This window comes from Carya illinoinensis, chromosome 11 (assembly GCF_018687715.1).
Source record: "Carya illinoinensis cultivar Pawnee chromosome 11, C.illinoinensisPawnee_v1, whole genome shotgun sequence".
NCBI lineage: Eukaryota > Viridiplantae > Streptophyta > Magnoliopsida > Fagales > Juglandaceae > Carya > Carya illinoinensis.
Window position 1 is genome coordinate 41,202,490 of NC_056762.1, and position 26,331 is coordinate 41,228,820.

A 26,331-nucleotide genomic window follows, 5' to 3' on the forward strand; every position below is an offset into this window, starting at 1 on the left:
GTTTGTTTTCACAATATATCTTATTTAAGAGCATTGACATTATCTTAGTTAAATGTCAGTACTAAAATGTAGATAGAAAGTTCTATGTTGGAGTAGTTAAATAAATACTTGAAATATGAGCTACAGTGTTTATAAGTATTTCATGAACAGTACTTAGAAACACTGTAGTTCAATCCTGTGAATATTGTCGCTTAACTTATTCCGGCGATTGAAATTTAGCCGCAAAACCTGAAATTTAGCCAAAATAGAAAAACTCTTTGGGAATGGACAGAAGTCATGAATTCCGCAGCGAGAAACTTTTTTTTGCCAAAACTTATTGCGGCGAAATGTAAAGTATACTTGATCTACTTGTAAATGCACGTATTAAGTTAAATTACTTTCAGATTGATTGAAAAACTTCTCTTGCTTTTAACAAATACAAAAATATGTGTCAAAATGGATTTGTTGGATAATTAAGTTAAAAAATAATAATTTAATTAAAATTGAAATTATTAATTAAAATAGAGTAATGCTACATACAATCGTAGAATTACAAACGTCGCACAATCGTTTTGAAAAAAAGTCAAGTCCACGATTAAAAAGTTAGTTTTTTTTTTAATGTAGATTTCATATTAATTTATTTTTTTAAAAAGACTGCACGCCGCTTGCACAACCACAACTGCAAATATCATTTCTCATGACTAGTGAAGTTGCCAAATAGGAAAAAAAAATTAAAATATTATTATTATATTTTTATTTTGACTAATCCAATATAGAATTATGAGTTGAATAATTTTAAATTTATAAAAAATATATACTTTCTATGAAATTTTAGAGATGACTTTGATTAAATCAATGTCAATATTCTAATTATTACAATTTTTTTAAATTCTTACACAAAATAAAATAAATAATTCAACATTTTTAAATTCTAAAATAATAATAATATTAAAAATATATATTCTAATAATATTTTATTTAATTTTTAAATTTTATTTTAATTTATCTCATCTCAAAAACAATCGAGGCAGTTTACAATTCAAAAGAAAACCATTGTTTTACATTGCTGATCCCAGAAAAAGAAAAAGAAAGAAAGAGAGACGATTATTTCCAGAACTGGTAAATTGGGCAGTTCGATTCGCTTACGCATATGACATTTGATCCAAACAAAACAACAATATTATGGCACAAGATGGGAGTTTTTATGCGTCACTTAAAACAGAGATTTTTAACAAACATAAGTGCGGAACAATCCTTAAAATCACCGAAATCTTACGACTATGCATGAAATATCATCCGAGCTCTTCCGATTAAGTGCCTCTTCGGTAAGGAGCTTTGCTGCTGACCGAGCATCCTTTATTTCCCTGATGTAATCTGCTGCTTCTTGGTTCGACATTACCTAGAACAGATTGAACAACATATTAAAACTTTCACAAAACTTTCCCAAATTCCCACACAAAGCGTCAACTCAAAGTGGAAACCTGTAAGGAATGATCCAGATTCTAATGATCCATGATCCTAATGAACAAGAATCAAGCCAACAGATCCGTGGCTCTACTACTACTCAGAATATTCCATATCAAGATATTATCTGATCTATTGTAATCTTGGAAAGCCCTTACAAAACCATCAAATAAAATAGGGAGGAAAAAAATAAGAATTCAGGTGAAACGAGGTAATTTGCTTCTAATTTTATCCATTTCTGTGCCTTGCATACCGTGGAACAGTAGTACAAATATGAGATACCAAGATCACAAATTCAAATAAGACTAACCTTCCATAATCCGTCACTTGCTAGGATAATAAACTCCGTTTCATCATCTATAGGCTCCACTGCGATATGGGGTTCTGAACTCAAGTGTTTCTTTAAGCTCTTGTCACCAAATGCCCTTGCCACTGCCAATTGCCCATCAACTCGTGGAACATCCCCTGAATTCATTAGGTTTCTAATCTTGAGATTGCAATATATAAGAAGAAAACATAGTGATGGGTAGAAAACTGCTAGAGAGTAATATCATTGGAACCAGTAATAATCTATCTAAGGAAGGATAGCTGATGTTGCTAACAGCAAAGATCAGAACAGTGCAGACATTTAACATTGCTCAGAGAGCCACCCAACTTTATGGTCTTCCCATAACTTTTCCATGATAACAAAAGAAAGATCACAGTTAGCTAGATTGCTCACACCCAAGCCAGTGTGTCTAATATGTGAATCCCAACTCCATTTGCCAAATGGGGCCCTAGGACACCACAGAAAGTGTGAATCGTTAAATATAATCTTCATTATTCTATAAATTGCACCATGAGATCTTTATTAAAGGTGAAGGGGGAAAATAACTATTTTTAAAATGGTACAAGATACATGGTGATTTTCATGTGGCATATGGATGAATTTCATTTCAGATCAATATTAGTTTGCATTTTCAGAAATCATGTTACCGGGAAAGTTCGACACAAAACCACCTCTCTCCTCAATGCTCTCCCTTTCCATGCTTGGCTCATGATCAATCGATAGTTGTTTGGCAACACCATTCTTACAGATAACAGCTCGAGAATCCCCAACGTTAGCCACCACCAACTTCTGGCCATTAATCAAAATTGCTGTAACTGCAGTAGAACCACCTTTACCCAAATCAACTGCTTTCTCCAAAATATTGTCATCAGTTATGCGATAAGCTTTCCTGATTGCTTTCTCTGTTTGTGTCCAGAAGTCAGGCTACTTGGAGGAAAGAGAAACAAAAATGAAATATAATTACATATGTGCATATATATCATATCAAAACGTCCGTACCATTTATGGGGCATAAGAAAGAAACAAGGATTGCAATTGAATCTACCTCCTTTAAAATATTCTCAAACAAATGAGACCTCAGATAATTCGGAACATCATGGCTCAAATGGCCATCAAAGATTGCAAATAGACCAAGCTCATGGTCATCAACTTGCTTAAACTGTGCAACGACATAATCTTCCATGGGATGATGTGATTTTCCCTTTACCAGGTGAAAGCCATGGGTTATGTTCTTTGACATCTTGCTCTTCCCTTTTCCAGAGTCAGGATCTGATGAACCTAACCCTACTTTTTCCTGCAATAAATTATTCACAATGGTTATTCCAAAGGAGAATACCCAACCTCTTCAAAACTCAAAATAAAAGGGTGTTGAAATAAATAACAATATTGTAACCTGTTGATGAACGGCATCTACGTTATAACTTCACATATTAACACATCTCAGCAATAGTGATAACGCTGGACTAGCAGAAACATCCTCTATTTTTAGGATACGTATGACAATTTTATTAATGGGCAGCAAGGCGCGATCTAACAGGGTACATATAATTAACACACACCTAAGTTAGCAAGAGGCCAAGGACACAAAAAGTTCAGAAAACTAAAGGTGGAGAAACATCCTTTGCATTTATGGTATCGGTTCCCCAAAATACATTTTTCTTTGTTACTTTCAATTACATCATATAAACATTTCCTTTGACAGAATCTGTTTTACTGAACCTCGTGAAATGAAAGAAAGAAACAAGCAAACGGAGAAGATTTACTAAATATTAGACACGTATAACACAAAACCCGAGATCCTTAGTTGGTTTGTTTGCTTGATGTAATTTGATGTCTGATTGAAGTTGAAGAGTGCTGTTATGGTTTGCATATACTTGAATGTGAAATTCTTAAATAAAAAAAATATCGACAATTTCGAACAGTTGACGTTGGATCGAAATAAAAGAACTCACTCGACGCCATTAATTTGATAACTTGCCTTCAAGATCCCTAGACTAGCTGATGTAAATAAACTTCAAACTGTTGTACAACTGAGGAGCCACTCGATCCGATAGCATGATCACAATTCGAAATCCGACTCTCGATTCAACGTTGGATGATTATATTCAACGTTTCCTAGAAGCTACTTTCGTGACAACTCAATTTCCATGAGAAATGGATCGTGGTCAACCCCATATAGATACATATATATAGATCTATATCATCACACCAATGTTAAAGAAAATTATAGCAAATTAAGCAGATCGTACAAGCAGCAAAAGAAGAAACGTGAAAAATAGATTGAAATCCACGAAAGTAGGTGCGAAGAAATTGAGTAAACGCACCTTCATCTTGAGGAGGATCTCTCTGCCGGTCATGGTTTCTGTTCCCGCAGAGCTGCTTCTTATATACGTAGATGATAATACACAGAAAGAGCGAAGAAGCACGAGAGAGAGAGAGAAAGAGCTGGAGAGAGAGGGGAAGTGGAGATCCGGACAGGTGTGATTTGTGTAAGAGATGAGGATCGGAGTCCTGTTGACACGCCCACAGTGTTTCCTTCCTCGGTCCCAATGTCGCGTTCTCTGCAGTCACCGAAGCGCGTTGCCCCAACCCCTTCCCCCCACTTGTGTCTTGTCTACTGTTTATATAACAAAATAAAATAAACTTTTTTCTCAATCTCAATCATTATCTTTTTTTTCATTTATTATTATTTTTTGACATAATTAGATAGGAGGCAAATAATGGTGGTAAGTAAAGCCGAAGTCAAATCATGATAAAGAGTTGGGCCTTGGTAAAGTAATCCCAAACCCAAAAAGGCCCAACCTGTCAAAACTAAGCTTGTAAAGTAGGCCTACAAATACTCAGTAAGTAGTAACCTTAATTCATGGGCCTTCATGTTATGTGTCGTAGGATGCGGGCTAAATCGATGTAAGATATTGTTTTGGACGCTTCATCTACACGTCGTTTTGAATACTTGACAGTATCGTGAGCCTCCTGAATGTTATCAGCTATACAAAATATCAGTTAGACGTTTAAAATTGATAGTATTTTTTATTGGTACTGGAGGCTCTATTCAAACCTTAAAAGCCCATCTATCATAAAAGCCTAACGAGAGAAAAGCCCACAGAAGAAGTCCTGGGCTGATTGATGTGAACAAGGGAGTCCAAGGTGAATCGAAATTATATATGCATCATGCTATCTTTCATGAAAGGATAGAGACCTTATGCAGTTGCATGGTCATTCAAATGTTGAGTGATGATCTAAATCGATAAATTCTGAATAAGATAAGTATTGTGCATGAACCTATATATATCAGGTAACCTTTAAAAGTAAATGATCAAATTCTCTTTTTGATTTCTAAATTCTTTGATTGCATTTGCTGATTTAGACATCGGAGTTTTTCCAGGTAGATCACACCAGTGCCTCTAAATAGGATGTGGACTAACGATTGCAAATGGGAAATAAGACACGTCCTTAACAGGCATAATGCATGAGAAGTTTGAAAGAGACCCGTTATTCTCAACTTCAAAATGAATTAGCATCGTCCATCTTAACAGCTTTTGTAGAGTAAGCTTAGTGTCTGTTTGAGATTATGGTAAGAAATATAACTTATAGCTTTAAGACTTATAGTTTATAATTGAAGTAATAAGTTCTACTGTTAAAACATTATTTGTTGTTTGATAACTATATATTTAAAACACTTTCAAGTATGTTACGTTTGTTTGAAAATAAATTTTAAAAAATGTTTACTAATGTAGAAATTATGATTATTTGAATCTTAAAAAATTATGGTCATATTCTTGAAAATTTGAAAATTATAATTGTTTAAAATTATATGAGTATTTTCGTTCATTAATAGTCTTTTTAAAACTCGAATTACGTTTTGCATTATCATGAAAAAACAAGTTTAAGGAAAAACATCATTTTCCTAAATGATACTTTTCCTCAAACATACTTTTTAGTTTATTTGATATTAAAGTAATATTGAATATCCAAATAACCTAATTTTTTCATTAAAGAGTTTTTAACATTATTTAAGCACTTTTTAAAACTCTTATCACAACTCCAAACAAGTCCTTATTATCATCCATCTGATCGCACATCATTAATTAGCTTTTATGCTCTTTATTGGGTAGATAATTAGTACCTGGAGAATACTTCAAAATGGGATTTACTCATTTGTTTTCATAAATGATATGAGATTAATTGAAATAAAAGTTAATAGTTGAATAAAATATAATTAAAATATATATTTTTAATATTATTTTTATTTTAAGATTTGAAAAAGTTGAATTGTTTATTTTATTTTATATGAAAATTTGAAAATTTTATAATGATTAGATGAGATGAAATGAAAATTTTTATGAAAGTGAACAAGTTTGAATAGATAATAAGCACTTGGAGAATACTTCAAAATGAGATTTAGTTTGGATTTAGTTTTTATTGAAATTGGATATGTTGGATGTGGGACATGTCTCATAACAAGACACATGAGACGTGTGTTGACTGTCCCGCATCCACCGAGTCCATTGATCTCAACGATAGCTGGACCCAAATATGCTCCTTAAAATGGAGTATTGATACATTGTAATTGTGGTTAAGATGCAAGTTTAAGCGCTCGAGTTTAAACTAAAAAATATGACGTTGATCTCTATTTTTGGTGACTTCTAATCCACATGAGGTGGAATAATGTAATCACGTATAGTGTATATCTAAATAGAGTTTTAGAAGAGATTTCGTTATTAATGATTAAAATAAAATAAGATGTAAATAAGTTGGTATTTTAATCATGGAACCAGCCAAGTTGCATAATTGGAGTGTCACCCAAGGGGATCGAGAATGAGATTACGAAATGAATGAAATGCCTAATTGGTTGGGGGAAAGAAAAGAGGACAAAATCCGGGAGACAACAGGTGGCTCCAAAGAGCTCAACTGGGCCCGCCAATGGGTCCTCTACCAATACCCAATTGGAGACCGAACGACTTTTCTTACGGCTGCTTTGTCTCCTATTGTGGACTTATCAAAAGCTTCTAATCGTATTAAATAAACGAACTTTTGGTCAATTTTAATTAGTCATTACAGAGCCTTTGCTTCCACAACACCAAGAAAGCTATGTCTGCTGCTCCTATCATTGCTTTATTTTGTGAAAGCCAAACGGCTCAATATTCCTATTAATTACTTGAGTTCCAACCCTCTCTCTCTCTCTCTCTCTCTCTCTCTCTCTCTATATATATATATATATGAAAGTATGAACGAGTATTTGGATTAAAAAGCTTTTATTTGCTTTTATATGGATGATTATTTTTTGGAGGCTGTGCCCTTCAATAAAACAAAAGCAAGTGGATAAAAATAAAAGGTGGGTCCTTTAATAAGATTTTTGTTACTTATATCATGTCAACATGACATAAACATACCACTTAATACTTATAATTAAAACGTATACTTTTTTTGCTAGCTGATATGACAGCCTTTTATATTAATGTATTAACCCACAAAAATAAAGACAAATCAATGCAAATTTATAGTATATGCATTATATATGGCATTCATTATATTCACCAACTTAAATATACCAAGGCTCTCAGCGGGAAACAATAAATAAATGAATAAATGAAGAACTTGGCCATATTGGAACTGCTTGGATATATAGACTAATGGCCATGCAGTGGCCCATTTCTACAACGTGGGGTTTAAGTTTGACCGGGAAAGATGTACCTCGATCTGCTGCATCATTGAGCAACCACTTGTTTGCAACATCCCACACACTAAGCCTATAATTGCAAGTTACAACACCATCATCATCTGGTCATGTGTTAAAATTGAGGTCGAGTTGGCAAATATGACTTGATGATGATTTGCACCACCAGCTTCATCAAACTTTCCAAACCAAGCGTCCAGATCACCCCACGTGTCCCCCTACAAAGCAAGCGTTCCCAACACTACCACCTTTTACTTCATTTGATCCTCAGATCATGCCTTCATCTATAAAACCACTCTCACCCATGCAGACCAAACCCTCAAACTACTCCATGGAAAATCGCCGGAAAAGAAGTATCTCCGGTGAAAGGTTCTCGTTTCCGAGCACTCCTGGGGCTGAAGACCAAGACTCCGACTTCGAGTTTGGTTCTGTTACACCGGACTCGCCCTCTACCGATCCCTTCAAAAACTCTCCTGCCGACTATTTGTTCTTCAATGGCCGGCTCTTACCACATGCTTTTCCTATTCAATCAGCAGCCAATATCATCATCGACAGCTCTCGTACAACGAGCCGAACAAGCAGCATTAGCAGCAAGGACTCGCTGAGGTCGTCGAGAAGCAATAGCACAAATAGCAGCAGCAGCAGTCCAAGGACAAGCGCGAGTGATAATTCTGAGAGACGATTGTTGTATCGGAACAAAGTTGCATCCAAAGCAAGTACTTTGGTTAGAGATCATAATGGATACCAAGCTGGCAATAAAGCTCTCACAGCTCAATTAGTATGTGGGTCTTCTCAAAGGTGGCAATATATTACAGTGCCTGTACCCATTTTGACTCGCGAGCCTTCGCGTAGAAAGAAAATGGAGATGGTGGGGAAGAAATTAAGACCAAAGAAACAAACCGAGGAGAGGAAAGGAGCAAGCTTGTGGCCTTTCGCGAGATTCTTCTGGTGGATCGTCTCGGCCTGTAAACAATGCCATGCCATGGAACCGTCGAGGAAAGATCATGTGTTACAAGGAAACATGGAGTTAGAATAACTTGCCCATTTCAATAGTTTGGTTTTTAGTATCATGTCGCTAGGCATAGTGATTTGGTTTGCTTGGTTTTGAAACTGATGTGAGAAACAAAAGTACTTCCGAGATCCGAGAGGAGATTGGACGTCATTAATTGGCGTGTTAATGATTTTTGTTTTAGTTTTTTACATCGTTATTAAAATCATTAAGTACCCAAGAGCATCTGTAAAGGGTTGTAAACTAACGTGATTGCTGTAACTGCGGTTGCTTTGTAGGAAGATGATTGTGGTATGTCGGGTTTTTCTTTTACAAAAGCAGAAAGTGAGTAATTGTTTTATCCTTTTTGTCTACTCATTTTCTTCCTTTCCTATCTATTTGAACTTAGCACACGTATAAGCAAAGTATCAGCTTTTGAACTTTAATTCTAACCAATTAACGAGGAAGCTAGCTGAACTTTTCCTCATTGTATAATGGAGAGAGGTAGGTTTTCTAACTGTTATTATTTATCATCGTAGGTTATAGAAAATCGAAAATTCAATTATTAATATTTATGTTAAAATATTTAACACAAGTAACAGTCTATATATAGTTTTATAAATTTGTGCATACGGTTGCTTATGTTTTGAAACCGAGATTTTTAGACAATTCTTTGTTTTTTGGTAATAAAGAGTTGTAGCATATGCAAACTTCCTTCTTTTTCATCCCCTTCAAATGAAACCAGTGGGCCTGGTTTCAATTATGCCGATGACCATGGCTGGCATACATGCATGCAAGCCTCAAGTTGTGGGGAATTACCTGATGATAAAAACTTTTTAGAAGCCAGATTCCAATATGTATGTCGATATCTCCTATAAGCCGGAATATCATTTGTATATTTAGTTGTTTCCACTGAATCATGCACTACATTTATGTGATGATCATGACTGGGAATGATCGTTAATCATTTAGTGAGGAATTGGAAAAGCATAGGCCCGATCAATATATATGATTGCTCGAATGATTCTCTGGAAGTTGGAACTGTGTATGTACACTTTGGGCAGCTCACAGCAATAGATCAGCGAGTTATTTCTAGAATGCCATGCAAGCCTGCATGCCTCAGCCAAAGGAATATATACCAAAACTTGACAATCAACAGGTATATTGATCTAAGAGTTCCAACCTTCAAGCTTTCCTTTGCTGATGTAAAACATTTGATAGAGGATATGCATGCCCATTGCCTCCTGAAATATTAGAAGATATTATATGCTGTAAAGTCACTTGATATCTCTCTAATCATGCCAACTTTTACAGTAGATATCCCTCAGGTAAATAATATCATGTCATTATTTAATAAACTTGATGTTACCGATAATTTAAAAATTGCTGACAACCTTGGGAATGAGAGAATATTTCCAGTGATGGAGAACCCAAAAATACATTTATGTGCTTTTGTGCATGCATGTGATCGTGCAAATACGAGTGCGAGATCATGTGAGTTTGAACTATTTTGTGTCAGAATATAAATTGAATAAATTAATAATACATGTCTTTCTTGCATGTCCATTTTAATTTTTGAAATAAGTGACCATTTAACAATTTGAAATTGGAATAACTCACTGGGTTGCTACAAATCTCGAATCGAATTAATTAGCCAAAGTTTACAATATTTTTTAATCCAAATCACCATGCTAGTTTTGCCTTTCATGGAAGTTTGAAGTAATTGCCATCGAAGTGTTAAGTCATGCATGGTGTATCTTTTGGGCATGATGATAGGATTACTACCTCCTACTATTTATTTATTGCTCTATAGTGTATTTAAAATTTTTATTTTTTTATTATTGTCTTTTAAGTATTTTTTTAATATCCTTAATTATTAAGAAAAAATTAAAAATATATATATATAGTTTTATTAATAGTAACTTTCTTAATCATTAAATAAATAATAAATAAATAAAAATAATAGTAAATGAGTGGTAGGTGGACGCTACTAGCACGTAATCGCTGATCATGGGATGGAGTTACTCAAGAAATCTGAATACGGAAACGATGTTCTTGATCGACCATATATGGCGCTTGATTCGGAAATGATTTTAACATTTAATTAGCCAAGAAAAATATAGCTTTCGTCCTGAAAATTGAATATTGCGCTAAACAGGGCAAGTTACTACTGTATTCTTTTGAATCTTTGCAGTATTCAGAGAATTTCAAGGAGAATTTACGTTCCGATGAACTGCAACAAATGATCACAAGTAGTCATGGTAATGGAAAAAAGGAACACAGAATATAAAGAGCATAAAAACGTACAGGAACGAGAACATGAGCAGCAAAGGAACACAAAAGCTAAAATGTCATCGTTTTTCCCTCTAATACAAGTCTTTTCAATTCACTCCAAGAAGTTCTCCATGACATCTGAGTACATACCCCCTTCAGGATTCCTATACTCCATAGGTTGGTGCTGCTGGTGATCAATAGAAGTTGAAGAAGAGGATGAAGCCATTCTGGCCGGCAATGTAAAGCTCCTCTTGAATTTGTTTTCCATCTTTCTTGCACTCTCTGGATGGCTGTCCAAGCTCAAGAACTCATTTGGGTTTGCTCCACCACCATTATGCATATTTAAGGCATCTGAATTCGGGTTTGAATTCTTTCCTTCAAGGATGTGAGGGTGGTGATGGTGGTCGGGTTTGTTTCCTAAGCTGTCCGGGTTAAACAACAGCTTGGCATCATCAGTACGTCCAGTGAGAGCATTGAAGAAAGACAGCCCATTTGGCCACTTGATGTCGCTTTCGTGCTCTCCCACCATATCTTCCATACGGGTTTCTGATGAATGAGGTAGAAGAAACATGTGGGTCTCATCTTTGGCTTGTTGAAATCCAAGTCTGGCCGAGTTTGGAAAATTGGGTGAAGAAAGCATAGAAGTTGCAGACGGAAGTGGCCTTTGGCCCCAGTTGAAGAGCGGAGTAGGAGGGCGGATTGGAAGGGGTGATTGCTTTGAAGGTAGTGAGGAAGAAGAGGAAGGGTTCCCGTCTGAAGAAAAGAGCTGGGAGAGGTAGAACCCAGACTGATAGCCTAGAGATTCAAAGGTATGCCTCATTCTTAGCACGAAATGGAGATCCTCAGGTATCTGTTATTAGACATTTATCTCTCAGTTTGATCAAACATACGTAAGACTCATTTATTTAGTACAAAAAATCACTGTTTGAAAATCAACCAAATGTATAATCGTAGCTTCTAATTGAGAAGATCAAGACAAGAAGAAGAAAAAAAAAAACAAACGAACAAACTCACAATCTTGCAAGAACCCAACTGTAGAAGGCCGTGGCCAGCTTGAATTACAGCTATTGTCTGGTCATGGAGTTGAATCAAGGAGCACAAAAAGTCTTTAGTAGTTGGAAAAAAACCGAAAAGAGAAGAAAAAAAAAAAACAGTAGGACTGGAAACAGTGAAATAACAGTTTCTTTTCTGACCTGAATTCCTGACTCGAATTGATCAGTCCATTCAGGAGGAAGCTGCATTAAATGCCACCAAAAATAGGAAGGTTACCGTCAATCATTAAGATGGTACTATCCAACCAATAGTAGACCAGAACATAAAGAAAAATTAATATATCTGAAACTAAATCTAGAATTGAACGAAGAAAAAAAATAATGGGTGTTTCTGTGCGTTGAGTTCCCATACAGCATCAAAAGAACTCTGCCAGTAGTTGGAGATATTTGGTTCGCATTCTGTTGGTTCTTTGAAGACCCATTTATGACACTTATCAGATGCAACTTTCCCCATCAACCTGTTGGAATCAATATCACCCAGTCAGGCCCCCCATATGATAAGAAGACTCTTCACCTTTTACAACTCTCTACTTTCCATGTTACTCTCTACTTTCCATGTTACCTCAAGATTTTGGTTAAGAGAGAGAGAGAGACAGAAGAGAGAGGATCGAAACCACAACACCAAAAAAACACCTACCCAGTACCCACCCTTCTCCATAATTATATAACTGAATGGACATCTTGCTGAAGGATCTTCTGACAGGATCTTCGCCACCATCAATCTCTTCCACACAATCGCCAACTCTTCCTCGACAAAACCCATCTTCCCACATCAACATTCTTCACAAGGTTTTGACAGACAAAAATTATATCCAGTTGAAATTACTGAAGAACATATCGTGCAAACAAAAACTTACTAGATGACAATCAATAATTATCAATCACAAAAACTAAAATACAAACAAAATAAACATCTTCCAATTTCACTCTTTTTTCCACTCTTTTCTTACAAGGAAGACAGTAATGCTCTGTCTCGTCTCTGAGCAAAGGAAACAAAGAATGTAAATTATACCGCTAAGCTGAACATAGTGTTTGAAAATACTACTCTGTTTAATAAATCCTCTGCTTTCTCAGCAACCAAACTGAGAGGTGAAGGCAAACCATACTTACAGGCTACCGTTGTCGTCTCCAACCTTGCACCCATTTCCCCCTCTGACTCTTCTGCAATAAAAAGAAAAGAGATCCATTTTAAGGAAGCAGTTCAGATAAAAGCATAATACAGAGAGACAGAGACGGAGACAGAGAAAGACACACGGGCGAGGACGGATGGTCCAGAAGACAGAGTAAGTCCAGTCTGAGTTGAGGCAGACGCTTCTGAGGGCCTCATGAAGGGCCATCATCCCAACAGCTTCTTTGCTCCTATCTGATGCTCCTGAGCCCACCATCTCTCTCTCTCTCTCTCTCTCTCTCTCTCTCTCTCTCTCTCTCTCTCTCTCTCTCTCTCTCTCTCTCTCTCTAATATATATGACTTTTCTTTTTTCCTCTTTCACTTGCACACACTTGGACCCTTATGAGTACCCCTCTCAACCTCTGAAACACCGCTACTTCTAACTGAACTCAATTTTTATCTTCTTTTGCAACTCTGCGACGCTTAACCACCACATAGAATATCCTTTCATCTCTCTCTGCTGTGTTTGTTTTTGGCTGGCTTCCCCACCTCCCCTTGCTCCTCCCTCCCTCTTCTCTCTCTACTATTCCTTTTTGTTTGTCCCGAGTATTTGCCGATCTTGACAGAGGAAGGTAAAGAAGAGTAAGATAAAGAGGGAGGGATGAATGTTATAACTAGTAATTAATAAACCATGAAAACTGTGGGGACAGCTTGTATCCGCTTTCTGTCTCTTGCAAAGCACTACAGTGGAAGTGAGGGCAGAATAAAATAATAAATAGAAAACCAAAAATAAAGGCTGTTGCTAATTATGATAATTCAAAATCACGTTTCTGCCCTTTTTCTCACTTCAGCGGCTGGGGGCAGTGTTAGGTTTTGGTACTAGGGGTTTCTCTGACTAGATTCTTCTGTACCATGCAATGTATAAAGCTTGTTGGGACGAAGAAGAGAAGAGGTCAAGCCCCTGGGTTCCTCCACAGTCACTTTGGTAGAGTAGGCTACTCTTTCAAAAGCACTTTTTCAAAAGATGTGTGCTTATGATTTCTTTTATTTGTTTTGGATCCATTGCCATTTTTGTTGCCCAGTAATTTTATGTTCTATATATATATAATAAATATTTTAGAGTTCATATATATATATATATATATTATGTTTATCTTTTGGAAGTTAATGCTAAAATCATGCAAATAATTTATAAAATTCTCAAAATGTGTGCGACAGGAGGTTATATATAAGCATATTAATGTTTTAGAATAACCTTAGCTGTAAACTTTAGATGTGCAATTATCGCGCATGTCTTTTATAAAAAAAAATTAGATTACAGTTAAAAAAAAAATGATTATTTTATAACTTTTATGAAAGAATTTACTTTTAAGGGAAAAAAAAATTACACAATATTTGTATATTTGAGAATTGTAGGAACCATTACTAACATTTCCTTCTAATTACAATCCCGTTTGCTGCTGAATTAAAGCTTGGCTGGGTAGATGAAGTTGGTTCCATACGCTTCTTTTAATGAAAAAGATCCCCATGATAACGACATAGTTACACTTTCAAAACAAATAAAGATATTTCATGAACTGCTTATTAAAAAAAAAAAAACATTCTCATGAAAAGTTTACAAATTCGATCAACTCCAAGCCTAGATGATGCAACCAAAGTGTGTCACAATGAATATATATACATACTCCTTCGAGCGCAAACCCAGCAAAATCATTAACTTTTTATTATTGGTTTGAATGATATCTATAAAAATAATGTTAGATATAGTCTTAGAGTGTGCAAATATTGCACAATCTTTTTAAAAAAGATATTCCTATGAAAATTCTCAAAAAGATTGCACGTTTGCACACTCTACGATTTCAAACATCATTTCTCATATTTCACAAGTATAATGCAAGACTATAGATTCAAGATCATTTCCTCTTTTGCTTTGTGTTGTGATGTAAACATGGAGATTGCCAGACAAAACCTAATATTTGTTCTAATAGCTTGAGCAGATGAAGGATAACAAAGACAATTTGCCGCAAGGCACGTACTGCAGAATCTTTACCAGTCAAAAGAGGTAGGGTGGGATTATGATCTTTAGATTTGGATTAATATTTTAAAGGAATATGATATTGTTATTATGTCAGTTTTGTAAGGAGGAATTTAAGGGTAATCATCATAATTTTCGTACCAGTTTTAGTTTAAAAAAAAAAAATAGAAAACGAATAACCATTTGAGCACTCGATCTGCTCCTTTTTAACCAGCTATCTTCGTAATTAAGTCATATAGAAAACCAAAGTTGTCCTACTATTTAAATATTTATACATGCATCTAGGCCAAGTATTCTATAAACAACAACTTTTTATGGCATGCTCCTTCAACATTCTCCTCCTATGCAAATCTCATCTTCATCTTTTAAATTCGTTGTGTTCATGTTTCATCATTTTCCTGCGTTGTTACTACTCAACATGTCAATACAAAATAAAAATAAAAAGTACTCCTTGCTATGAATTCAACTCCATTTAATAATATTGACTGTGTTAGATTGTTAAATTTATCATAACTTATTTAATATATTTTAGTTTAAAAAATTAAATTCATCGTAATCTATAAAAATTAAGCTCATCTTAATAAAATTTATAAAATATTATTATTTAAAATTTAATTCAATTTATCTCATCAACACGACAACTAACTAAATGATAAACATTTTTCTCACTTGAGAGAGAATTACCACCGAAAATTCAGTTTGTGTTTTTAGCTAAAATAGAAGGACGAAAACTGTACAAGGAATAATTCATGATATGTGTGTACAAAACTGTCTTTTCACCGACAAGGGCGGCTTTCGTAGTCAAAATCCAAATTGAGTGCTCTAATCATTTAGCCATTTATTAAAAAAGTATTCTTAACAGCAAAGGTTAAAAATAAAATAAAACAAGATAGATTTTAAGGTATCACGTGCGCACGTGCTATGGCAGTGAGTCGGTGCATCGTTTCTCTTAAAGAAAGCGAACCGCACGAATTGCGGGGTACTGCGTCCCCTACATGCGACACCTCCTGCCCTAGCGAGCACACGCTTCTACTTCACGCACATATATCGCACGGTTGTAAGTTTTCCGGGTCGGGATAAAACTCGGGTTCTATGCATTAGGCGATAGCGCGTTGATCGGAAAGCGCGTGGGAGAGACTGCTGTTAAAAGTACCCTCCCCGCATTGACCGCCCCGGTCCTCGCTCAGAACCCAAGACCGTATCTTTTGTGGGCTCCACTTCCAACATCCTCCCCTAACTCTTGACCTAGCCCACTTGCAAATCCAATGCAGCAAAGGTAAATATATCGGGCTAATTATACAGTAAATTTTAAATTTTGAAAATGTAAGCTTTAAGTTTTGATCGATTGATATAAACAAAAAATAATAATAATTTGTACGAGTATTAAATTTACAAATTTTTAAGTAATTATTTGTAAAAAAAAATTGATTTCAGCGATGCACCATGAAAAAGTGTTAACGAAATCAATTTTGATTATGGGACTTTTTTTAATAAGAGATTTGAGCTAAATTTGTATATCTAAGATTTGTACTTAATATTACTAAATTATAAAGTATAAATGAAGAAAAAAAATTAGTGCGCCGCCCAATGTCTATCGCTCAAGTATACTGCTCGATGAGTTTTTTTATTTAATAATTAAAAAAGTGATTTTAAATGTATTAATATATTTTTTATTTTTTAAAAATAATAAAATATATTTTAAAATAAAAAGAAATAAGGAAAAGTCAAATAGAGTCGACAAAGTAGCCCGCTTCATATTTGAAATATAGATGGGATGACACTCTAGCGTATAATATGAATGAATTTATTGATTTGTCATTAATATAACAAAAATCTAGTTTAGGATATGTTCAAAAACATAACTATTCTTAGATATTTTCTATCCAAATATCACCAAAATATAAATATTTTTTAATTTTTAATTTTTAATTTTTTTATCTAGTTATTACAAATTTCTAGAACTCTCAAACAAAATATAAAACATTATAATTTTTTCAAATTTTAAAATAAAAATTATATTCAGGCAATTTTTTAACTTTATAATATTTTTATTTAACTTTTTTCTATATTCTTTCATAAAATTCGATAAAATATCTTAATTCAAACTTTTTTACTATTATTTATAGATATACTGAGATTTCTAAATATCCAAACAGAGGCTAATTATCTTTAAATTCTTTGAACCCAAAAAAAAAAAAATCACCTGAAAATAAAATAGTATCTAATCCCAAAATATCTATAAAATAGTGATATATTCAATTATCACTAAACATTCCTCAACGAATAAGGTGAAGTAAAATATTAAATTTTTTGTGTAGATATTAGTAGCTGAAGAATGATCGGCACACCTCATGCAAATCAAATTTGCACGTGTCATGGAACAAGCTTTTGGAATTTTATTTGTTAAGTAATCGGGCGTTTTTTATTTAGAAAAAATATTCATTATATTTTCATCATCTTACGATATAATATTAGATGCTAATTTTACAAGTATGATATAATAAATAATTTATAATTATCTAATATCACATCAAAAATAATAAGAATTGAGATTATAAATAGTATTTCTTTAACCTATTGGATGTTGATCTGATTATATATCCTCATTTTCAATTGGGTATTTGTCAGGTACTGTACCTTAGTGAAATAAATGTAACGATATATGCATACATGGAAATGCTTTTTGAATGATAAATTGGATTGATAAATTGCATCCACTACTTTTTAAAAAAAAATTAATAATTAAGGAAATAAACAATTTTTTAAAAAGTGTTTGAAAGGAAAAAAAATATGCAATTGCAATGATCATTAGAAGCGCAAAAGGTCTATTTGCACCCGGGTTGATGACCTCTCGCGTACGTGTCCATCCACGTGTATAAATGAAACAGCACGTTTCATATTCACCAAAGGACTGCATATCAAATTCTTGGACAACACTTCCTTCATCAACCCACAAAACAAAGGAAGCTTTCAATCGCAGATTCATCTACACACTAAGATGAAAATAGGTTATTCTCTTCTTCTTCTTCTTCTTCTTTCATCTATCCAGCAATTTTTCCATTTTTCCATTATACGATTTCATTTCCTCGCCTTCTCTCAGACGCTGACTGCCACACACCAAGTCACCAAAGCTCTTTCGAAAGGAAACTAACAAAGCAAACCCTTCATCCTTGAAGCATACTGGGACAAGGTACTAAGCGTAGGCATGCAATTTCCTTTTTTGTACTTAAGATGTTAGTATCTGAGTTTTGGATTCTGTTAATTTTGTTTCTTTGTCTACAAAGTAGAATTGAGGGGCATCGGATTAGAAATAAAACTCTCTTGCACCTTCCGTCTCAAAAACCTACAGTTTTCTCTCCATGGAACCTAATCTCCCATCTCGAAAAGCTTTGCTTTTTTTTTTTTTTTCCCTCTTGGCGGGGCAAAGTGAGAAATGACTGGAATAAAAAGCAGAGGCTTGATCACACCTTCATCAACCTCCTACATCTCAACAAATTAATTAAAAAAAAAGAGAGCAATTAATCAGGAGCTAGAACAACTTGATTAAAGAATTTCACCAAAAAGAGAAAAATAAAACAGAGACCAAGTGAAACAAACAGAACTAGAACATATTTGCAACCAACGTTATTGTGATGGGAAACTACTAGTGAGAAGGAATTTCCGCATTTATTCAAGGCCCTAGCTCTCTGTTTCAATTCACTACAAGAAAAATGGCCTTTTGCGGCCAATTTATAGCGGCAAAAGGCCATTTTTCTTGTAGTGATTTACAAAATCACAATAACTGTAATATTATAGAGCAACCAACATCATACAAAGAGAGCAATTTTTCAAACAGGAGAGAAATTTCAGATGGAAGAGAGAAAGTTCGCGGCTGGGGTTTTGCTACTGGGAGCCTGGAAGATTTCGTTGTTTTATTTTAATAATGATGTGCAGTGACATCAGCACGTAGCCAAAACCGTGTTTTTAGTTAGTACAAATAGCAAATCACAGGAATTTGCCTTTTTTTTTTTTAATAATAATATTGGTTGATTCCACAAAAGGTACCCCATGGCGGGTACCTATAGCATAATTGTTAGAAGCATCGGTTAGAACTCTCGATTCCAGTAACAGTGTCCATGCATATTATATAGGTATGCTTCTTTCACTATAATTTTGCATGTTTAAGAGCATCCCCATCAGTCTCGCTAAAGCATTGTCCAAGTTTAAAATAGCCAGGATTTCAACTATTTTTCATCTGTAATGGCCTAGTCAAACTTTAAAAGTTTGACATAAAAGCTACAGTAATTGTAAGCTGCTCTCCAACCTTGGCGAGCTACTGTACTTAGTCCATGCATTAGTTTATAATTTTTTTTTCACCTGCTTTCTCCCCTTTCCCTCGGTTTCTCGTTTCCCCTCAACAAAATCACTCATCTTTCTTTCTCCCGAATGCTCGGATTCGCGCTTCTTCTTCAGCCGTCGCGTTGAATCAAGTCCAGCGGTCGCCTCCTCCAGCAGACGCCGTCGTCTCCGAGCGGTCCAAAGTAAGTCTCTCTTCCTCTCTCTTCCTCGCTCTTCTCTCCCTCTTCTTTGTTGAAGTATTCCGAACCAAACTCAGCCCTCTTCTCTCCCTCTTCTCCGATTGCCAATGAAGTGTTCATGTTTTTCATCTATTTTGTGCCCTGTTTTGCCTAGCCAGGTCGAATCAGCCTCATCGGCTTGAAGATACTCGATTCACGCTGAAGGTTCTTCCTCCACTCATCTGCCAATACAGGTACCATATGTTTGGGTAAATGTTTTTGGTTTTTTTTTTTTTTTTTTGTAGATGAAATGGTAAACGGTTGTGGTTATTGTTTTTATTTTTTCCTGCATTTGGGCGAGAAATTTGGTTATATCTAAAATCTGGAAGTGCTTGGAGTGTTGTTTGTCTTGTTTATTGTTGTAAATGGTAAATGGTTGTGGATTATTGTTGTAAATGGAGTGTTGTTTGTCTTGTTTATCCAATTTATCCCATAAACACACACATATAGATATAGATATTGTTGTAAACGGTTGTGTTTGTCTTGTAAACCGTTTACCATTTTTTTGTAGATGAAATGGTAAACGGTTGGTTGGCATTATTGTTTTTATTTTTCCTGCATTTGGATGAGAAATTTGTTCTCTTTTAAAATCTGGAAGTGTTTGGTTTGTGAAGGTTTGTTTGACGTTGCTTGATCATCCTGTTTGGGGTTGTGTGCTTGACATTGTTGGGTTTGGAGTGTTGTTTGTCTGTTTAATTTTTCTTCAATGTGTTTAGCAATGTCACATCTGTAGTTGGGGATTGCTATAACTGTGATTGAAATCCTACATCACCACAACAACACCACATAAAGAACGAGTGTATCGAACTTCTCCTTTGATAATCACTGCTGATGTAGCAGTCTACTGGTTTTAATAGAAACATGCCATTTATGGATGCATGCATGGCTTCTGATTACTATATTTCCCACAAAAAGAATATCTTAAATTTCTAATTAGTAAATTAATTGAATTTAAGGTTGGCTTGAGAAGTTCAACTATATATAACATATTGTGCTCCTTAAAAAATAGAAGGGACTTTTTCTTTGGTGTGTAACTTTGCTTTCAAGCAATGTTAATTAATACTCCAAAATATGGCTCCAATGGAAGAATTAGTTCTCATTCATCATTGGATGAGAATTGGTTTGAGGGAGGATATGGAGTGAGTATGAAGCTAGGAATGCCAAGAAATCGACCATCCACCCTACTTACAACATGAATCACTTGATGGACTGAACCATGCTGTTTAATTTATGCATGTTTAATTTGAAGTTAAATAGTTAAGTGCATATATTAGTTAATAAAGTTATTAACTAATATATGAAGTGTATTTGTAAAAAAAAAAAAATTATTATTATTAAAATATATAATATTTTATTATTAATTGAACTTTAAGATAGCTAGTTCAATGTAGAACAATATATCTAAAAATCTATTTTAGACTTTAAACTTGACATTCTAGCTAAATTATGAACTTGGCAATGGCTAGGCCATTGCCAATGCTCTAAAGAGGCAAAACAAGCCTGCAACCTTCATTCGCATCCAAGCAGATGTTTGGCTTTGTTTAGTTATACAGATAAAATAAAATGAAATAAGATAAAATTTGAAAATTAAATAAAATATTGTTAGAATATAATTTTTTAATATTATTTTTATTTTGAGATTTAAAAAATAAATAAATTATTTAATATATTTTATATAAGAATTTAAAAAAATTATAATAATTATATCAAATAAGACAAGTTGAAGTGGTTTAATTTGTATAACCAAACCAACCATACTAGTTTACTGGTATTTCAATATTTTCTAATCTGAAATGCACTGGGCCGGCCATCTCACAATTTCTGTCCAGCGTGCTGCAGTACAATCATGATCAAGCCTGGCCTCTATCTTTCATGGTTGCTTAAGTACCTTGAAACGGGTCTAGTACACGAGTGAATTCATACACACTGATGATGAATTTGTTATATATATATATATATATATATATGTGTGTGTGTGTGTGTGTGTAAATTATTTTTATAAAACAACTATATTGTGAAATTACTCATTTTTCTAAATGCTTAAATTGATAGAAATATGTAAATTTAATTATTTATATTATATTTTCAACACTTCCCTCTCATATGCGAGCCATACTATTTCTTAATGAGTGGACCATCACATAATATATTTAATTTAATAAGATAGAGTGTATAGTTAGCTATGGTTCAAATTAAGAACCTCTGCTCTAATATATGAAATCACAATTTGTCTTAAAATTTTAGATTGAAGAAAATATGTGAATTTAATTATTTATATTATATTTTTAATATTTTCCCCTAACATGTGTAAGACTTTCTCTTAATGAATGGATCCATCATATTAAATATTTAATTAAATAGAATAAAATATAAAGTCATAATTCGAATTCAACGCTTTTGCTTTAATACTAGGTAAAATTATCAATTATCTTAAAAGTTAAAGGTAATAATAAGATGTAGATATAATTATTTGTATTTTATTCTTTTAACATAACGTACACAGTGAGAGCAAATGTAACTTGTTAAACTTCATGACAGGAGTACTACATATGCATGTGATCTAATGTGATTAATTTCAACATATATACACGTTTCAACATATATACACGTACATGCATGCAGTACTAACTAGCGGCGTTAGCATGCATGCAGTACTAACTAGCGGCGTTAGCATGCATGCTTTAAACCTTGTTCATGACGTGAAAATGGAGAAATTGAAGGAGAAATTATATGCATGCATGCATGCATAGCTAGCTAGCGAGGATTAACCCATCATTTGTTGCTTCCTCGATTCAAAGTACCTGAGAAAAGTCCAAGACGGACGATTTGGTTTTTGCTAGCTAGATCTTGATCTCATCATGGTGACGAGGCCCCACTTACCCTTTTTGACTTCATAGAAACATTAATTAATAGTGTTGAAGACTTTTCTCAATTACCTTGGAGGCCGAAACATTTAACTCTGGGCAATATTGCTTATATATCATGCAATTCTCCTTTTCCATGAAAATTAATTATCATGTGAAGCGCTAGCTTAGCTAGGCCAGCAGTAGTACTGCTGCTGCATGCCTAGTACTTCGGGATGTTGAAATTTAAATACACGACATATGCATGCATATATATGTTTGAATAGAGAGCTCATGAAACAAGGACGCAGGGCAAAAGCAAATGTAACTTCCAAAATTAATACATGCTTGTCAATGCATGTATAGCAGCGTGGCCTCATGATCATATTGTTGGCGGTTGTAATTGACATTGTGTCGGCAGTCGGCAATCTTGTACGTTTCTTTTATGACTGAGATATGGAAATTTGTGTTTGACAATTTTTTTTTAGAAAGAAAAACAAAGAGGGATACCCCCACCTACAGCATATACATATTGACTTTTTTTAGTTTTTGAATTTTTTGAGAAAGAGAAACAAAGAGAGTGAGGGATACCCCACCTACAGCAAATACATATTGACTTTTTTTTAAAAATAATAATAATGAAAACGTTCTTTATTGCATTCATTCAAGAATCAAACTATAAACTAACTAACTAACGTATCTCTTTTGAAACTTTTCTACACATGATATAATGATAGACATTGTCTTAATTTTTAAATCTTTCTAAAAAGAGAAAAAGTGCTCTGTATATATAGAATGGGATAGCCTCGTCCAACCTCCAGAGAGGCAGAGTACGAGATACTACTGCTATAAACACTAAGTCTAATAACATATTTTTACACTATAACTAATTAAACAGGAAAAACTACAATACAAAACACAAAACAAAACAACCGAACCATGAGCACAAGCATGAGTCCCGATGGCTCACCCACCACAGGCATCAACATCTTGAGCCCAGAAGACATGAGCACCCAGCACGCGTACGAAACACAGCAACCTCCACAGCGAAGGCCAGCCACCGGCCATAACATCTTCTGCCACTCTCAACCTTGCCCCAGATTGCGACCGATCGAGCAGCTCATTACCAAACTCGTGTCAAAACATGAACTAAAAAGAACAAAAAGCCAAAAAAAATATTTGAAACCAGATGGACAAACACCACAACAACACCTACTCTGGGAGGAAAGCCAACGGTCTATATTAGAAGATTCGGAGTCCAAGGTAGGGCTGTTCATCCGGGTTTCGGACCGGGTATCCGGGTATACTCGGCCCGGAACCCGGATTTCAAATCTGGGCCGGTTTCCGGCCCAGTATAGACGGGTTGCAACTTGGGCCGGAACCCGGGTGAATCCAGATTTTTTGAAACCCGGAATCCGGGTTCCGGACTATACCCGTATGTTTTTTTTTTAAAAAAAAAAAAAATTAAAAAATCCCATATTATTATAGTTTCTTTCAAGAAGCATTTTTCTTTTAAATCTAAGAGCCTATATATTATTTAGTTTCTTTCAAGAAAAAATGTTGTAAAGCATATTCTTTCATATATAAAACTAATTGACTTTTTAACTAAATGCATTTAAAAAAACATAATACAATCACTACATATTTCATTATTTGGTATTTATACATTACAAAACACAAATTACAAAATATGAAATTACATATCAAAAGTGGATTACATAGAGCCACCAATACATAATATGTTTGCTTCATGCAATCAATGCATTCCTTCACAATTGAATTTAGTTTCTGATGAATTTCCTGTCTCAGAACAGCCATTGTTGGTTATCTGCAAAATGTATTCAACAGAAAGGTTTGTGATTATCTGCATGTATGTACATGTTGAAACAAAATCAAATATCATATGAATTATTAAAAGTTATTAATTGGCCTGTTGATATTTTAAGTAAAGATATCAAACATAATCTTATGACTTAAAGCTACATTAATTAACCAAAAAATAAAGGTGAAAGCTGCCACTTTGTGGCATTAGTTAAATCTGGGACTACATGACAATACCTTCATTAAAGAAATAACAAGGAAACAAAGAAAAAAGGTAGAAATTAATATCTTACCATAAATGATAGGGGTGAGGCACATACATGATATTGGAGAATATGGTAGTACCAAAGCCTGCACCCAACGTACATACATATATACCATTCTATTGAACAAATCGTTAAACTTTCAATAAGAAGTGGATAAAGAGAACCCTTTCTTTGACTTAGAAAATTATGGAAGGATTGTGCCAAGTGTCTGTGCGTGGTTCAAACTTGAAAGAGGCCACTTGTGCATAAAATACTGCAGGGTAGGATTGTATATCAGTCATCCCTTCCCAGGACTCCAACTTATGTGGGACCAACACCGGGCAAAACTCTTTTAAATAGACTTGAACATGCAGAAAATATAAAACGATGAAACGGACCAACTTTGAAACTGTAGTACTTTAGTACAAAATATTAGATTAGACATTAATTCATATAGAATATTTTGCTTGTATCCAAGAAAGCATGAAAACTCACAACTTTTGTTTAATAAACCACTCCCACTTTTGCATCAAATCATGACTTCAATCGTTCCAACCAACAAAGATCAAATTCATACAAAGGGATCGTCACCTCAAATGAGTCTACAACTAAGATACAGAGCCTTATAGACATGCATATACGAAAAGTGGTCCTCTACAAAGAGCAAATACATGGTGTATGCTAATGAACATAGAATTCAATCAATACCAACTTTCTCTTTGAACTAGCAATTCAAAGAGATGATATGTTTCAATCCCCAAAAAAAAAAAGCATTCAAACTTTATATAAGCAACTACGGATCGGATGAATAAGCAAAAATCATTACAAAATGGAAATATAAAATTATATAAGCAACTACAGATTCAGAAACTTGAGAAATACAAACCTTAAAACCAAACAGCCCCCAAACATTTTGCAAAAACCAAACAAAAAAAATATCAGATGTTCGATCATCTAAAACCAAACAAAAAAATGGGATCATTTAAAGGGAAGAAAAAAAAAACCCAAGATCAAGACAACATGCAAACCAAAACAAAAAATCTTTTTTTTTTTTTGATAAGTTAAACCAAAACAAAAAATCTGCACATCACACAACATGAATAGCTCGTGAGAAACCCTTATCCAAATTTTCTTTCCCCTCTTTTTCCCAGCAACCAAACAGATAAACAAAAACAGAAATAAAAGGCATAGCAGACTCCAATGATCAAAACAAAACCGACCCAAATCAACAAAGTACTCAAAGGAAAAAAACCCTAAAAAAACTACTGCAGATCGAACTTAAACAGAAATGGCTAGCACAGATTTGACCCTATAAAACCCATGAAAAAAGAAAGGATACATGCAGATCTAACGTAATAGCAGATCTAAAAAACAAGAAAAAAAAAAAACACCCCATGTTTAACAAAAAAAAGCAGATCTACATAATTTTTTGGGTCGGTCGATCGATCGATCTAGAGAAAGAGAGAGAGAGAGGGAGAGAGGAGAGACTACCGATCTAAAGTCCGGTGGCGGCGGCGGCGAGAGAGATAAACGGCGGCGAAGGCTAGGGTTACGTTGGGCTCGGACGAGAGAGAGAGAGAGAGAGAGAGAGAGAGAGAGAGAGAGAGAGAGAGAGAGAGAGAGAGAGAGAGAGAGAGAGAGAGAGAGAGAAATGAGAGACGATTTGTTTTTATATAAAAACTGGGTACCGGGGTTTAAATCCGGTACCCGGATGTAATACCCATAACCGGCCTGGATTGGGCCGGTTTTAAAAATGCGGGTTTCGGCCCGGATCAAATCCGGGCCGAAAACCGGAACCGGAATCAGGTATAACCGGACTCCGGGCCGGGCCGGATTGGATTTTATCCGGCCCGGTTGAACAGCCCTAGTCCAAGGTCCCTAAAAAGCCGAGCTATACATCGGCGGATGTCTCCTCAATGGCGAGTGACAACCACTTGCCGACGGAGTCTGAGTCTCGCGCA

The 26,331-nt window shown here is 34.7% G+C and overlaps 3 protein-coding genes and 1 long non-coding RNA gene across 5 annotated transcripts; 2 read left to right on the forward strand and 2 right to left on the reverse strand.

The window, feature by feature from the left end:
- Positions 1-1,086: 1,086 nt before the first annotated feature.
- Positions 1,087-4,379, reverse strand: LOC122281785 (probable protein phosphatase 2C 39). Its single transcript, XM_043093569.1, has 5 exons — positions 4,096-4,379; positions 2,817-3,065; positions 2,419-2,695; positions 1,754-1,908; positions 1,087-1,378 (listed from the first exon to the last, which is right to left on the reverse strand). The coding sequence occupies exons 1-5, from the start codon at positions 4,126-4,128 to the stop codon at positions 1,241-1,243; spliced, it is 852 nt and encodes a 283-aa protein (XP_042949503.1). The 5' UTR covers positions 4,129-4,379; the 3' UTR covers positions 1,087-1,240.
- Positions 4,380-7,511: 3,132 nt separating this feature from the next.
- On the forward strand, positions 7,512-8,799 carry LOC122280908. The gene has a single exon (XM_043092028.1). It carries the CDS (start codon positions 7,723-7,725, stop codon positions 8,482-8,484), a length of 762 nt encoding a protein of 253 aa, XP_042947962.1. The 5' UTR covers positions 7,512-7,722; the 3' UTR covers positions 8,485-8,799.
- A 1,899-nt stretch (positions 8,800-10,698) lies between these two features.
- Positions 10,699-13,595, reverse strand: LOC122280604 (protein RICE SALT SENSITIVE 3-like). The gene is made up of 7 exons (XM_043091571.1): positions 13,017-13,595; positions 12,873-12,923; positions 12,411-12,542; positions 12,115-12,220; positions 11,904-11,945; positions 11,725-11,781; positions 10,699-11,560 (listed from the first exon to the last, which is right to left on the reverse strand). Exons 1-7 carry the CDS (start codon positions 13,145-13,147, stop codon positions 10,823-10,825), a joined length of 1,257 nt encoding a protein of 418 aa, XP_042947505.1. The 5' UTR covers positions 13,148-13,595; the 3' UTR covers positions 10,699-10,822.
- Positions 13,596-17,813: 4,218 nt separating this feature from the next.
- Positions 17,814-20,725, forward strand: LOC122282912. 2 transcript variants are annotated; one of them, XR_006230502.1, is made up of 4 exons: positions 17,814-17,913; positions 18,006-18,095; positions 19,358-19,425; positions 19,577-20,725. It is a non-coding gene; the product is annotated as an uncharacterized LOC122282912 (long non-coding RNA). The 2 variants fall into 2 exon arrangements; XR_006230501.1 differs by having other exon boundaries at positions 19,581-20,725.
- Positions 20,726-26,331: the final 5,606 nt, after the last annotated feature.

Bases quoted from the DNA above. Each gene is read 5' to 3' on its own strand.
- LOC122281785 (XM_043093569.1), bottom strand. From the start codon at position 4,128: ATGACCGGCAGAGAGATCCTCCTCAAGATGAAG. The intron at 3,066-4,095 runs GTGCGTTTACTC...AATTTATTGCAG, and splicing joins AGATCCTCCTCAAGATGAAG to GAAAAAGTAGGGTTAGGTTC. The intron at 1,379-1,753 runs GTTAGTCTTATT...AATCTGTTCTAG, and splicing joins CAAGTGACGGATTATGGAAG to GTAATGTCGAACCAAGAAGC.
- LOC122280908 (XM_043092028.1), top strand. From the start codon at position 7,723: ATGCCTTCATCTATAAAACCACTCTCACCCATGCAGACCAAACCCTCA.
- LOC122280604 (XM_043091571.1), bottom strand. From the start codon at position 13,147: ATGGTGGGCTCAGGAGCATCAGATAGGAGCAAAGAAGCTGTTGGGATG. The intron at 12,543-12,872 runs GTAAGTATGGTT...AACCTTGTGAAG, and splicing joins GGAGACGACAACGGTAGCCT to AATGTTGATGTGGGAAGATG. The intron at 11,946-12,114 runs GTATGGGAACTC...CATTTAATGCAG, and splicing joins GGCAGAGTTCTTTTGATGCT to CTTCCTCCTGAATGGACTGA.